The sequence below is a fragment of the Trichoderma harzianum genome (assembly GCF_003025095.1).
Source record: "Trichoderma harzianum CBS 226.95 unplaced genomic scaffold M431scaffold_1, whole genome shotgun sequence".
Classification (NCBI taxonomy): domain Eukaryota; kingdom Fungi; phylum Ascomycota; class Sordariomycetes; order Hypocreales; family Hypocreaceae; genus Trichoderma; species Trichoderma harzianum.
This window is the reverse complement of record NW_020209249.1, coordinates 3,410,984-3,424,721: the sequence shown is the minus strand read 5'-3', so window position 1 is coordinate 3,424,721 and position 13,738 is coordinate 3,410,984. Positions and strand designations below refer to the sequence as shown.

The 13,738-nt window shown below is 51.0% G+C and overlaps 4 protein-coding genes across 4 annotated transcripts; 2 read left to right on the top strand and 2 right to left on the bottom strand.

The window, feature by feature from the left end:
* Positions 1-1,038: 1,038 nt before the first annotated feature.
* Positions 1,039-2,680, bottom strand: M431DRAFT_72057 (hypothetical protein; the record flags this gene model as incomplete). The annotated part of the gene is made up of 3 exons (XM_024921979.1): positions 1,039-1,903; positions 1,971-2,424; positions 2,485-2,680. 3 exons carry the CDS (start codon positions 2,678-2,680, stop codon positions 1,039-1,041), a joined length of 1,515 nt encoding a protein of 504 aa, XP_024780755.1.
* Positions 2,681-4,756: 2,076 nt separating this feature from the next.
* On the bottom strand, positions 4,757-5,781 carry M431DRAFT_203308 (hypothetical protein). The gene is made up of 2 exons (XM_024913353.1): positions 5,636-5,781; positions 4,757-5,519 (listed from the first exon to the last, which is right to left on the bottom strand). The coding sequence occupies exons 1-2, from the start codon at positions 5,648-5,650 to the stop codon at positions 4,794-4,796; spliced, it is 741 nt and encodes a 246-aa protein (XP_024780754.1). The 5' UTR covers positions 5,651-5,781; the 3' UTR covers positions 4,757-4,793.
* A 726-nt stretch (positions 5,782-6,507) lies between these two features.
* Positions 6,508-7,862, top strand: M431DRAFT_527052 (hypothetical protein; the record flags this gene model as incomplete). Its single annotated transcript, XM_024920699.1, has 3 exons — positions 6,508-6,645; positions 6,845-7,024; positions 7,382-7,862. The coding sequence occupies 3 exons, from the start codon at positions 6,508-6,510 to the stop codon at positions 7,760-7,762; spliced, it is 699 nt and encodes a 232-aa protein (XP_024780753.1). The 3' UTR covers positions 7,763-7,862.
* A 3,515-nt stretch (positions 7,863-11,377) lies between these two features.
* Positions 11,378-12,397, top strand: M431DRAFT_503231 (hypothetical protein). Its single transcript, XM_024918277.1, has 2 exons — positions 11,378-11,736; positions 11,797-12,397. The coding sequence occupies exons 1-2, from the start codon at positions 11,479-11,481 to the stop codon at positions 12,208-12,210; spliced, it is 672 nt and encodes a 223-aa protein (XP_024780752.1). The 5' UTR covers positions 11,378-11,478; the 3' UTR covers positions 12,211-12,397.
* The last annotated feature ends 1,341 nt before the right edge of the window (positions 12,398-13,738 follow it).

Here is a 13,738-nt window from a genome sequence, read left to right as displayed (position 1 = left end):
CTTTTGCCCGGGCTCCCGGACTAATGTAATTCGAATTGACTTTGGTCCGTTTGTCCAGGTTTCTTTCTTCCCTACCCAGGTAGGCGAGAAGACGCCAAGCTTCCATCTTGTGCGCCGTCCCAACGCGCTTCGTATTTGGGCAATTCCCGCGATAATCAAATAAATCTCACACCGAAAAGAGACATGCTTCTTCGGCCGAGTCATCGCGGCACACAGGCCATCTCCTCCAGCCCGCTTCCGCCCGCAATTAAGGATCAAAAGAAGGTCCCGGGCTTCCGGCTGGCTGTGGGAAATTTGCTTGTTTGACTGTGTCTCAGAGATATCCATGGGATTCAGCTGATACCCGGGCTAATAGTAAATTCTGCCTCCAGTATACAGTATAAACTCCGAATCTTGTTTGCGGCTTCTACTAATATGATGCGATACGCCATCCTCATCTAATATAACTGTAGTGTAGGGTGTCTAATACCAAATCAAGCCCACCAAAGAGCGCCACATAAAGTAGCACAGCAGGCGGCCTCTTCACGTTTTAGTGTTATCCATTCACTCGAACAATCCCATCCATTTTACCCGCGGGATTCTGATTAGTTAGCTCAGCGTATTAGCTCGCTGCAAGACTTCATGTTGTTTCTAATGCAGGTACTAGATAGAGCCAAAATCGCGGGCCCTTTGTTCGCCTCCAGAAGATGGAACCACTTAGACGGCTAAATTCATCGCCGTAGCTGTAGTGCAAGAGAAATTCACCACCGTGCCAAGCTGTAGTGCAAGAGAAATCCGGTTTTAATTTGTCGTACCTCATTCATATTTTGTCTTCGCTCTGCTTATTCTATACCGCTAATATATCTCCGTAAATAGTATACATATAGTACACATAAGGAAAACACACTTGGACGTATCCCATCCCAAGATGTCCTTCCCGTCCGTCCGTCTAGGCAAATAGTATTCTAGTAAATCCGCTCAGGGTATTGTAAGCAGCAAACAATGAACCGCCCTGGGGGGACAAAATCCCTTTTAATAAAATGACGTACCAAAAAAAAATCACATCGAATCCTCCATCTGTCGACTTCGCGTCTTCGTCCAGCTGTCCTTGTCCTCTTTGCCTCCCTGGCTTTCCAGTCCAAGCCCTCTTTCAACCCACTCTTTGCTCTCCATGTGGCTCAATCGACTCAGGGCTCTGGCAAACGCAAAGGCCTCTTCCTCACCGGCAAATAAGTTCGAGTTCTTGAGCTTATCGACGACGCTGGATTCGAGATTCTCCATCACGTTTTCCGTAGCGGCCTTTGTAGTCTCGGCTGTCGGGTTACTTTGCAGCAAGCTCTCGGCGATCTCATCCCGCGAGACAAACAGTTCAGCCAGGGGCTTCTCAGTAGTAAGCACAAGCTTAGCATTCCCCTCATAAACAGCGTCAATAAAAGTAATGAACCGGCGCGCAAGGTCCCGCTCGCGAATCGTCATGCCAGGCACCTCGGTGACGATAAAGGCATCGTACTTGCGCACCAGCTCGAGGTAGTCCGCCGCCGACTTGGGCTTCTTGATGAGCTCGTCAAACGTGAACCAGGCGCACCGCCCGCTGACGCGCGGAACGAAAATGTCGCGCCCCCAGACCCTCTGCGTCTCGGAGCGTGGCGAAAAGTTCTCCGAGTCGCCGAGGAAGCGGAACCATTTCTCTGCGTGCGACTCGGCGTGCTGGTCCAGGGCGGTGTGGTATACCCCCGAGGGTGGCCGAGGGATCTTGCGGTAGTCGGTTGGTGAATCGAGATTGATGACGTGTAGGCGGTTCTTGAGTAGTTTGATTGCCGGGATGAATGAGTCTCGCTGGATGCCATTCTTGTAGAGGTCATCAGGGTGTCGGTTCGACGTCGTTACCAGGACTACGCCGTGAGACATGAGGCTTTCTAGTAGCCTATTCATTCAAGTCAGCCCATCGTCTTATTGAAATTAAAATGACTTCAAGTAAAGGGAGGCTCTACCTTCGCAGAATCATAGCATCTGCCACATCCGTGCACTGAAACTCGTCAAAGCAAAGCACATTGCCCTGCTCCGCAATGTCCGCCGCAACAAACGGCACGGCATCAACATCACTGCCATGCTGTATCTTCAGCTTATGCAGCCTCTTGTGGACATCCTGCATAAAGTTGTGGAAGTGTATCCTCGTCTTCGTCTTGACCGTGCTGGGTAGGGTGTCGTAGAACAGGTCCATGAGCATCGTCTTGCCACTGCCCACGTCACCGAAGAGATACAACCCCCGAGGTAGGTTCTCTGGAATATCTTTAATCGTAGCCTTTGCGGCGCCTCCGTTGCCGAATAACGAGGAGAAGACGGACTTCTTGGCGGGCTTGAGGAGATCGAAGCTAGGATGGACAACAGGCGGTGCATGGTAGTTGCGCAGCTCATTGTGGAGATGTTGCAAGTTCTCGATGATGCCTGTAGTATCGTACTAGTTAGATATAGCTACAAAGAGACATTGTCATCGCGCAAGCTCACCTCGTTGATGCTCGTCATTCCGCAGAATCCCAGCGTCTACCCGCCGGTCATACTCCTCCAACGGACCCAACCCAACCACCGGACGATCTGAAACGGTCGCCATAGATCTCGTCGTCGCCAGTGAAACCTGATATGTCCCGCGCTTCGCTCCAGCATCAAGATATCTTCCAACGCCGCCACTCAATCCCGCTCGCATGACCACTGGTTGTGCCGACTGCACCCGAAACGACCTGCTAAACTGCCGGCTCCGGGCGCAACACGCCGAGCAGCTTATCCGGCTCAAGGGCCTGCTAGCCACGACACTGCTTCGCATTTTTGCTGCGTCTCGAGAGTTGTTATCTGGCTCGCAGAATCACGGCGTTGGAGAAAAGGCGCGAGCAAAGACTCATATATGCGGAACTAGAAACATCTGATGATGTAGTTTTTAGTGGCGGTGCGGCTCAGGCGGAATAACGCCATGGCGGGTCGATTCCGAACTACCGAGTTTCGGAGGCGTCCGGGCATTGCATGGAATTTTGTGACAGCATCACATGGCAATTAAGCCGTGGTTTAGGCGCTGGCTCCGGACTCGAGTGACGTTGTGAGCGCACTTTGCGCATGCAAAAATAGGCTGTCGTAGAGTGAGCAGAAAGTCTGTTTCGCGGCTTCTACCAATAGAGGTTGAAGAATAATTTTTGGCCATATTACCAATTCTATTGTCAATTAATTCTCTCTCTCTCTCTCCCTCTTTTTTCAGATGTGGTATGGACAGTTAAGGCGACTAAATAGTACAGGCACAGAGTTGCGACAACTTCATGCTGAAAAAAAAAAAAAAATTGCATACAGCCGTCATACCCTAGAATATATCCGAATCAGATATTTTCAACTCGTCCTTAATATTCACAACTCGCCCACAACCCTCGATAATATACTCCATAAACAACCCCATTCACTTTTTTTCTCTTTGCTTTTACTATTTCTCTTAGTAACACTAACAAGGCGTCAAAGCCTCATCTCCAACCCACGTGCTAATTCCCACTCTTTCACGTTGATCGTGGGGAGCATTACGCACGCAGATAAGAAGAAGACTCTTGAATAATACAACTACCAAAATTTGTCAGGGACGTTCTAGGCCTTCTAGTCGTCACTTCTCCCACCCGTTTAGCCGTCTTACCAACAACTTCTCTCATCAGTCAGCGCAACTTTCTCTCCTCAAGTACAGGAAAAAAAAAAAGCCACAAATTTAGTCAGCCATTTTCCCAGCAAGCGGGTTGCGGGCAATACTAAGCATTTGGGGGCACATGTAGTATTAGTCTACCTTAGTCTTGCTCCACGCGCCGCGAGGCTGGCGGCGAGCAAAACTAGATGGAAACGGCCCTTCACTGGAGTAATACTCGGAGAGAGTAATATCTTAATCGTTTGCGAATAGATGGGCCAGATAACGCAGAGCTAACAAGCAAAAAGGTTGCCGCCCGGCATCATATTAACTCAATCGCCTTGGGGGGTATATCTAACTCGCCACCTATCATACACCAAACGCAGGTACACATTCGTATCCATCTCGTCCAAAGTAAAAAAAACTCCGGAATGAAGCCTTTGATCATATAGCCTGCCCGTAGACAAAATCATTCACCAGATATTCTACCAGATCACAAACTGTGCTTAACAATTGACATTTGATATTTCAACTCGATCCCTTCCTCGAGGTTGCCAAGGGAGAAAGAAACAAGGTATAGCATAAGTTGGCCGCTGCAACGTCGTAAGCCGGGTATCTGCTCCTTTTGGTTTGTATTTAATGACAGGAACCAGGGGGGTTCTGCCGGGGTCCACACATAAACTCAGGCCATCGTTCCGCATTGAGACTCTTCCTCAGAGGCTATGCCTCGATCGTGTCCACTGCCGGGATCCTTGACGGCCCTCGTGTCATCGGGTACAAAGCAGCAGATAGCGTCCCCCCCGTTTGTTTCTGGAAGCATCCGCGTATCTCGTTGCCGCATTGTTGACTCGATAAGTGCGGCTCCGTATATCGAAGACGCCATGTGCGGTAAAGACTGGCCGGCATCCAGGGACTGGTTTGGCTTTGTCCTTTGCGATTTCGCGATTTCGCGCGTGTCGTGGCTGGGGCCCTGTCGCGTTGCCCACCCAGCAACGTCTGGGCGCATGGCGCACCTAGATTTCACGACATCTCTTGCGATCAACCCAGCAGAGTCCCGTGTTCTCGCTGACCATGCGAGTCTCTGTTTGGGGAACACATGAAATCGTCTCGTACATCAGAACGCCAAAGCTATGAGGGGGTCGTCGTGCGTAAATTCATCTTTCGGCTTGCTCCGTCAATAGTAGCCGCCTCCGGGAGGAGGCGGAGGCTGAGGCTGCTGAGGAAAATCGCGACTTGTAGGGGTATGGTACGGATTCATGGGAATGTAATTCAGTGCTGCGGGATTTTCTCCGACTGCTGGTTGCGTGGTTCCGCCGTGTTGAGAGACGTCTTCGAGCAGTGAACTTGAAGGGGTCATGTGTTGGAAGGAAGACGACCTTAGGGAGGCCGCAGGCCCTTCGGTGAAGACTGGCGAAGTGTAAGTATGCGGCCCCTGCGGCACTACCTGCTGTGGAGTGACGTGAGGATGTCCGAATGATTGCATGGCAACCTGCTGAGGATCCCATGGGGCCGCGCTGACTGATGATAAGCTTGCCGATGGCATTTCCCTGGTCACCTGGCTGGGCAGGGGAAAAGGCACGCTGGAGTCCAGAGACACGGGCCTTCGAGGGGCAATGATTTGTTGAAGTGCCTGAACCGGGTCTGTCGAGGAAGAGGCTCCGGCCTGCTGTAGGAGGAAGGAAGAAATGTAATCGTCTTGGAAGCCGTGTTTGTGAAGCAGTTCCCGTAGTTGTCTGTTCTCTTCAGCCACTCGCCGAGCTGCGAGCTGCACCTCGGAACTTGCCTCGACACCAGACAGCTCATAAGCTCTTAGGCGCTGCTCAAGCTCCGCGATGTATTCCCTCCTCCGAGCACGAGATCTTCTCTGGTTGTCTCGGATGCGAGCAAGGTTGGCTTTTTGCTGTTGTGAGGGAAAGAGGAGAAGGGGTAAGTCGGCTGCTGATTCCAAGATGCTAATGTTGATTGGGGGAGAGAGGAGAGGAGGGGAAAACATGATACACGGGCTGAACCACTTACTGCAGGAGTTGACATTTAGGGCCCGATTTGACTTGGCCGCATAAATAGCGACCTATCGCTCGAATCCGGAAGAAGGTTTGTTAAAGATGGCGTCCGCAAGGGGGAGGGGAGCGCGGAGGCAGGGCGTAAATATGCAGCGCTGACGGCGGGCTTTTTTTTTTTCTCGGTGGCATATAGCGATGGAGTAGATATTGGAGGGGTCTGAAAAGGTTGTCTCGTCAAACAAGATGGTGAAATCCATATACTCAAAGCCACAACAACCATGACCTCAAGTCCGTATGGGGATCTTGGATATACAAGATGGCCGGAAGAAGAGAAGAAAGAAAAAAGAGAAGAGGCGATATGGGTTAAAAAAGAATATTAGGAAGAAAAGGTCAGCAAGATCCACCAAGCAAGTCGCGGCCCTGGACGGCGACAACGAAGGACGAAAGAAACGGGTCTGTCTGCTTCTAAGTGCCCCGGAGGGAATGGATTCAGGAACATCCGTATCTTCCAAGGACGGAGGTGTCAAGAGTTCGGCGGCCGAGGAATAAAGGCAAACATGGGCATTTGTTATCCCCTCTCGTTTCCCACTCTCACTCTCACTCTCACTCTCTCAGACAGCCGTACCTGTTTAAAAGGCGACCAGAGGAGCTATCCAGCCAGCAATAAGCGGGGAGGAGAAGGAGACACGACAACGACCCAGGCGCACACAGGTCACCTTTCACCTTGCACGGGCAAAAAAAGAGTCCCTGGCTCTGATATAGGGATGAGGAAGAGGTAATTTGGGGGACCCAGGTAGCTTATTAGGCGGGAAATCGGGAGATGTACTTGGCAAGTCTGGACACAAGAACTGCTTGTCTTGCGTACCCTAGGCTTAGGTCTAATACCGTATGGATGCCATGTTGGACACGGGAAGCGCGCTAAAAGACGAGCAGCGTGGGCAGCCAGCCCCAGATAGCAAGCAGTTACATGGAGAGGTCCAGCCTCCACAAAGAATTCGTACTAAGCTAGCCCGCCCACGTTTATTCGTGTGTATCCATGGATGTCGGTTTGGAGCTGGGGCGAGATGCGCCACTCACGGGTCGACGATGCCGCCCAAGTCTCTGGAGTGTGCAAGCCACCTCGGCGAGCAATAATAACACCGCCTCGGATGTCGAAAGGTATGCAGCCACGCCTCTGATCCACATGTAGATGGCCAGTGTATCGTACTAGCCGGTGGCCACGTAGGGCTGCGAGCACAAGAGAGAGAAGCGGATATGGATATCAAAGGGGAGAAGGACGTCGCCCCTAGTAGCCGCTCTGGTCTGGCACGTCACTTTGAGCCCAGTGCCCGATGGTGGGCGCTTTGGGCGGGTCTCTGTCGAGGTCCGGGATTTAATATGTAGAGATGCGTGTTTACATGCACATGTGAGTGCGCAGCTTGCTAGTAAGATGGTCTAAAGCAGGCTGGCAGATTTGCCAAGTTGCCTGTGCTGGTTGGCCCCGGCACAAGGTCGCCGCCTCTTGGTCTTGGGTTACCAGCCTCCCCTGCTCGCAATAGACGTGCTGTGGACATAGCGAAATACGGCGTAATATCACTGTCTCTCTTTTTGCGGAGGGCGGCCAGACCAAGAGACAAGAGGCAGCGCCTGGGGGGGTGCGGGCGGGATGCCGTGCCTGCGGTTCGTTCGGACAGACTGACAGGGCCGCCTCTTCCCTCACGCGCACAGTACAGGACACACCAAGCTCCGTAGTTACGCGGACATGCTTTGTTCGGTGTGACAGCATTTGACGGCGCAGAGATGGGCGATCATGAGACAATCCCTTGCTGGAGCCACACTCCCGACAGACTGGATTCTGACATGCCATGGTGGTACGCCAGCGCCGTTATGGCGGGGCAAGAGGCTGCTTAGCCCTAGCGACGCCATCTTGTGTCCTGTGCGAGGACGGCCGTCAGAGGGCAGGATTTTGGGTTTGTGGTGGTTTTGCTTGGTGCCCGCGCGCTTGCAAGCATCCACGGCCTTTGGTTCCCCCTCCTTACGGGAGCGCTCCGAGTGGGAGATGACCGCTTGCGACGAGGACGAAGAGGAGGAGCAGCAGGAGGAGTCGAGAGAGAAGAGGGGAGTCGACAAGCAAGCAAACAAGCACAGCACGGTACATGCATGAGCCGGGGCGCGTTCCGACAGACAGTGCAGATTCGAATTCAGACTCTGACACCCCGGTCTGTTGCCATGTGGTTTCTAGTCCCAGGTCCGGGGTGTTAAAATTGAATCGTGTTTGTTGTATGAGAGAAAATAGATGGCAGCAGATTAGAGGACCTTGATGAAAACGCCACTCATCCGTAGTTACATTGCAACTTGTTTCCGAGAAGGAGCGCCTGGTCTGCCACACGCCCCCCCAATCTTGGTATGTACAGGGCAAGCACGTACTAAGGCAGGATGGATGGAGATCAAGGCGAAGAAAAGAACAAAAAAGAAAAAAAAAAAAAAGAAAAAAAAAAAAAAGAAAAAAAAAAAAAGAAGGTACCTGACTGGAGGCCGTGCATTGCGTGGGTTACTAAGTCGTTCACGTCAGGTAAGGTAGCAAAATACTCGATATAGTGGTATCCGGTACTAGCGGTTCGCGGCCGGGTTCGTGCTCGAGCTGCCCCTCTTCCACGTTGTTTTCCAGTGCACCGACGGGCCTTGCAGGGTTCAAATGTTCCTTGCTTGCTAGATACTGTACTGGTTGACTGCCTTATTAGTATGGAGGTACTTTAGGTGAGGAGGGAGGGCATCCCATCAAATGAACATCAAGTTGAGGGTACATTAACACCGATTATGAAAACATGGCCAAGAGATGAATGAGGTCATGTACCCCTACACAGCCGCCATGTTCCTCGTCCTTTCCGGCCGATGCGATGCTCTGCCTTGACGACTAAGGTTTCCACCCATCGAAACCTTCTGGCGCTGGAGGTGCCGCTGGAGGTGCCTGGACTCGTAACCCAGCGTTGATCACGAGGCGCTCGATTTCTCTCGATACGGGATGCGCACCTTTTCAGCCCTCCAGTGAGCTTTAGTGTGAAGTGACTGTAAGTGTGTGTGTGTGTTGGCCTGTGCCTTAGCTGCAAAGTGTTTTTCCTGTGCTTGCATCTCACATTCCTCTCTCTGACGGCTGTCGCTGGCTCTGGCTCAAGCTCACCCAACCGCTGGCGATGATGCGAATGACTTCACACGAGACTGACAAAAGCTTCTCACCCTCTCTCGCGACCTCGCCGCTCCTCTCATTTCCTGCTCTGGCCCCTTCTCTCAGCAGCACCAACCTGAAAACGTGTACAGTATCGCAAAGTATGCGTGCAAAGTCTTAAGTAAATTGGCTCCTCATCTCGGCTCACCCCGGCGTCTTCCCACGATGATACGCTGACCCAGCTCGAGCTCAATTTCAGCCGCGACACAAGTCAAATCAAATCACATTGCATGCCATGGGTCTGGTTCCGCGCGCCTCTCGACTGGCACGCTAGCTTCGCATGGGTGACTGATCGTGAAACGCAGCAGCGGGTGCAGCAGCTCCCCTCGCAATTGAAGATTGACATGTTATCCGGTGAGTCTTGCGAGGGCGCAATTTCGCCGTGCATCTACTACTACAAGAATGGATCCTAGAGCAAGAAACAAAGACTAACCTTCTCCACCGTGACGAACTGCTTCAGGGAGTTCCGGCCAGTCAACTCGCGGGGGTGACTGTGCTCCCGAGTTTTCAACTCTGGGTTGGCAGACAGCTAAGAGTTGAGTTGCAGCCTTTTCCAGCCCAACGGCCTATTTTTCGTTTCTTTTCTCGCCGCATCGGAACACGGCCGTGCTCTACTGTCCAGTTAGTTGCTTGCCTCGCCCTTGGTTTGAATCGAACTGCCGACGGATAACAAGGCAAACAACCATCCGCACACCCAACGCCTCCGTCCTCAGGGTTGAGCCACCACCCCCATCTCTGCTGGAATAGAGTTCCTCGTCGTTTTGTATTTATGCCCTCGATGGCTTGTTTTCCTCTCAGCTCCCAAGAGTTGCCAGCTACCAAAAGGCTGAGAGCAAAAAAAGGGCTGACAGCCCAGCCAGAGGAACAGTACGAATAAGGAGGCGCCACAGACTGGGCTGGACGTGTGAGCAGAACAGCCAGAAAGGGAAACCGACGCGACACCATTCGCCTCTCTGGTAGCGGCTGAACTGGCTGATTACGTATGAGCTGAACAAAACGTAGAAGCCAAAAAACCACCTGAAGCGCCGTGATCTGGAGGGCCGAGAAAGGCAAATCGAGTCTGGCCCGGCAGCCGATCTGGATCCAAAAGCTTAAAAAAGGGCTTGCCAAATGGAGCGATAGAGTACCCCTATCCACGTGAATTTGCCCTATGGACGACACTAACGGGGGCTCCAGACGAAGCGACTGGACAACGGTCTTTGCCGCAGCTGCGCGAAGCCGATGCTACGGAGTACTGTGCCGTCCGTACGCAGAGGCCTATGCTATGCTATGCCTAATACTAATACTCCGTCGACGCTACTGCTATTACCGGGCCTGAGCTGTCGACCCAAATCTCTTTTCTTCCGCAGCTTTAACCAACCAATGGTTACACTACATGAAACTAGACAACTCGAGCCGTCGCGGCGAACCAAGAGCCGATGGCCAGAGCCGGCACCGATGGCAATGCCAAGGAAGGGTCCCCGAAAATCACGGACCTCCGCCACTGGGTTCCGCGGCCGATATGCGGCCATACTCATGCTTCAAGTGTTGTTTTGTTTTGCCATCCCGTCTCCGTTTACTTGCCCCTAGCAGAGCTGAACTGTGGTCCAGGAGTCGCCGAAGTCGTTGAAGATAATTCATAATTCCCCGAGATTCAGATCCATCGTGTCGTACGATTATGATGCGTCCATCTGGACGGCAAAACGGCTTTACTCCTCGGGAATATCCAGAACTGCTGCAAGAACTGCTGTCCCGGCCTAAGGCTTTGTTCCCTTTCCCCAATGCCGTCCTTTTTACCCAAAGCGGGAAGTTTTTGGTGTCCCTATTTTTTTCCTGTTCTTTTTTTTACTAAGCACCACAGCCACATCCCAGATCCCAGATCTGGGCAAGGCTAGCGGCCAACTCGTTCATGCGTCCGAGTATAAATAGCGACTCGGACAAAAAAAACCACTGGATTACTATATTTGGCACGGCATAGCTCTGGGACTATTTGGATGCGGTGAGACGCTGCCTGATGCTTACATACCCGTGCCTTAATGATCCTATTCCTGGTCCGAGCGTCTTGGTGGTTGTCAGAAGCCCAAGTCCAAGTATTGCTGCCTCTTATACAACCTCCAAGGGCTGCTCTGCTGGCAAAAAAAGAAGCTGCACAACTTGCATGACAACAAATGTGACATTTTCGCATCCATTATCAATTTCAATGACAGCTTTCCGCCGCCGTAATGGCATCGCATAACACCGACAATGATGTTTCAGTGACTGTAAGCTCCCAAGACACGACTGCAGTCTATTCCCAAAGGGGCGCCAACTTACACAGCTAAACATGCATGGATGCATGGGGGCTTTGCGTGGCGCAGACTGATTTGAGCCAAGATCGGATGCTCGTTGGCCAGTTGCTTGGGCTTTTTTTTCGTGTTTTTCCAAGATCTGCGCCATTGGACCCTCCTGTTCACGAGAATCAACGTGTAATACGAGAGGGAGCTATCCGAATCCTTCGGGATCGACCTCCGTATTTAAGGAGCTATGTCCCAGCTCTTGTTGTTGTTCTCCTTTTTGTAAAGTAAGCTGCTCTGCATTGCTCTCAAATAGGATCCTCTTGCTTTCAATCATCTAGCGTTTGCTTTCTTTTTCTTTTATATATAGATCATCGCGCTTGATTATACTCGCATACATACAAAATGCCTTCCATCAAGAGCCTCCTTTCGGCATTTGCCCTTGCGTACCTGGCCAACGCAACCACCATCAAGATCACAGCCACCTCCTCCAACACCTTTGATCCTTCAACCATCAAGGCAAACGATGGCGACGTCTTGGAGTTCATCTTCGAGCCCAAGAACCACTCTGTCGTCGCTGGTGACTATCGCTACCCCTGCTCTCCCTTGGAGCTCGGCACCGGCTTCTTCTCTGGCTTCTTTGCGACATCCAGCGGCGAAAATGTACGTCTCTTTCTCACTCACTACTTTTAGGTGGCCATATCCTAACAACGTGACATTTAGGACAAAGTCTTTCGCGTAGAAATCAACGGAACCGACACCATTCCGTTCTACTCCTCGCAGGGCAACGAGTGCGCCGGCGGCATGGTTGGCATCATCAACCCCAAGGGCAACCAGACCCTCGACGACTACAAGAAGCGCGCTTCAACCCTGGCAAGGAGTGTCTCCCCCGGCCGAACGTCCTTTGGCGGAGAGATTGCAGACAACGACAGCAGCTCAGACAACTCCACCAGCGGCGATGGCAACGGAAGCAGTGGTGGCAGTGGTGGCAGCAGCTCTGGAAAGGGAGGCAGCAGTGGAAGTGGCAGCGGCAGCTCAGGCGACAGCTCTTCCGACAAAGACGGCAAGGATAACGGCAGTGTATCTTTGTCTATCTCTATTGGCGCCCTCGCACTCGCTTTCATGATGGCGATTTAAAAAAAAAAAATCGGTGCTTTTTTTGGGAAGCAAATCATTAGATACCCTATTAGACTGGATTTGCTGCTGTGCCCTGTCAAGTCAGAGGAAAGTAGTGCTTATGGCTGGGGCTGGATTGATGTCGGCCTTAACTGTGGATACATGTAGATGAAAGCGTGTTGGTTTTAGTTTGGTCATCCCCATCAGCGTATAGAAACATGAGACAATAATAATAATTTGGTAATGCACGTTAATTTACGTTCGATTACATATCCTAACCGTCTTTAGAATGTGCCCGATATTCTCTATATAAGGATACTATATATCCTAGCTTCTGGCGAATTTGTTTTGTTTTGGATATGTATTTGTAATTCGATACAGAACTAGGTCTTTTGTTATCATCGGTCGAAATGTCTGACCAGTGAATGCGAAAGGCAGCTTTGACAATCTGTATCAACGGCGGCAGATTGGTGGACGTATAACGGCGACAGCCGACGCTTGTTCTTCCCTTGCAAGAGAAGAGCGTAGCATTTCACTTATGAAGTCGTATGGCAACACGACACGAGGCTGCTGACTGGGCGCTCTGAGGTAAGCATTTCGCGCTCGCGTCTTCTTGCCAGCCCTGGTTTGTGGATGGCCTTTCTGGTGTACTTTCATGTACGAGAAATTACATGACGTTGAAGCACGCTCGAGTCAGAGTTCCATCGTTCTAGGTTATTATATGAAGATACAGTTTCATATAAGTGAAGCTTTTAATGAAGATACTTTGTTAATCTTAAGGATCCTTATTGACTATACGGAGTATATGAGTTTTATTACTCTAGCAGCTGGTAGTTCTGAAGACCAAGGATCTTCCATGGATGTATCTGCTATTATAGGCTGGTATCAGGTCACTTGAGCAATTGCTCGTCACCAAAAATAGTCGTGGCCTCATGATCTTGATTACACACTCCCAGTGGCATTTGTGGCAATCTTAGTAATAATAGACTTGATAAATCTGACACACTTTCTGCTACTACCAACACATAAAGGTATGAATTTCATTGGTCTAGGTGTAGCTTGATGCAAGTTTCTCCGAATGGCGTAAATGTCATCGAGAATACCATTGAGCGTGTGGTATGAGGTTTGTGGATTGAATGACTTTTCTTAGGGAATGTCTTCCATCAGAGCAATAAGTCGTTCCTCGCTATGTCTAGCCTAGTACATGTAGATATCCTATATTCCCGCGCACTATTTTTCGCATCTTATTACAATATTTGATCATGAGTTTGTGAGATTGAACTGGTAGTCGACCTTTCTAGTCGCTGCATTCCTGATTCTTGAATCCTTCAGTATGTGAGAGCCTCGATCGCGTACCAAGTTGGAATCCTCTTGCCGTTGACAATTCCCTCGTTCCTGGGTGATTTCTTCACAAGTGCTGCGCCGTTGTCGCGATAGAAGGTCTGTAGGGCGTCGAATAAAGTCGTTCGAATGAGCCATACTCCTGCGTTGGCGGTGGCAGAGGAATCTCTCGGCCAGCGGCTGTATTTGGGATTGTCATGGCTTTCGC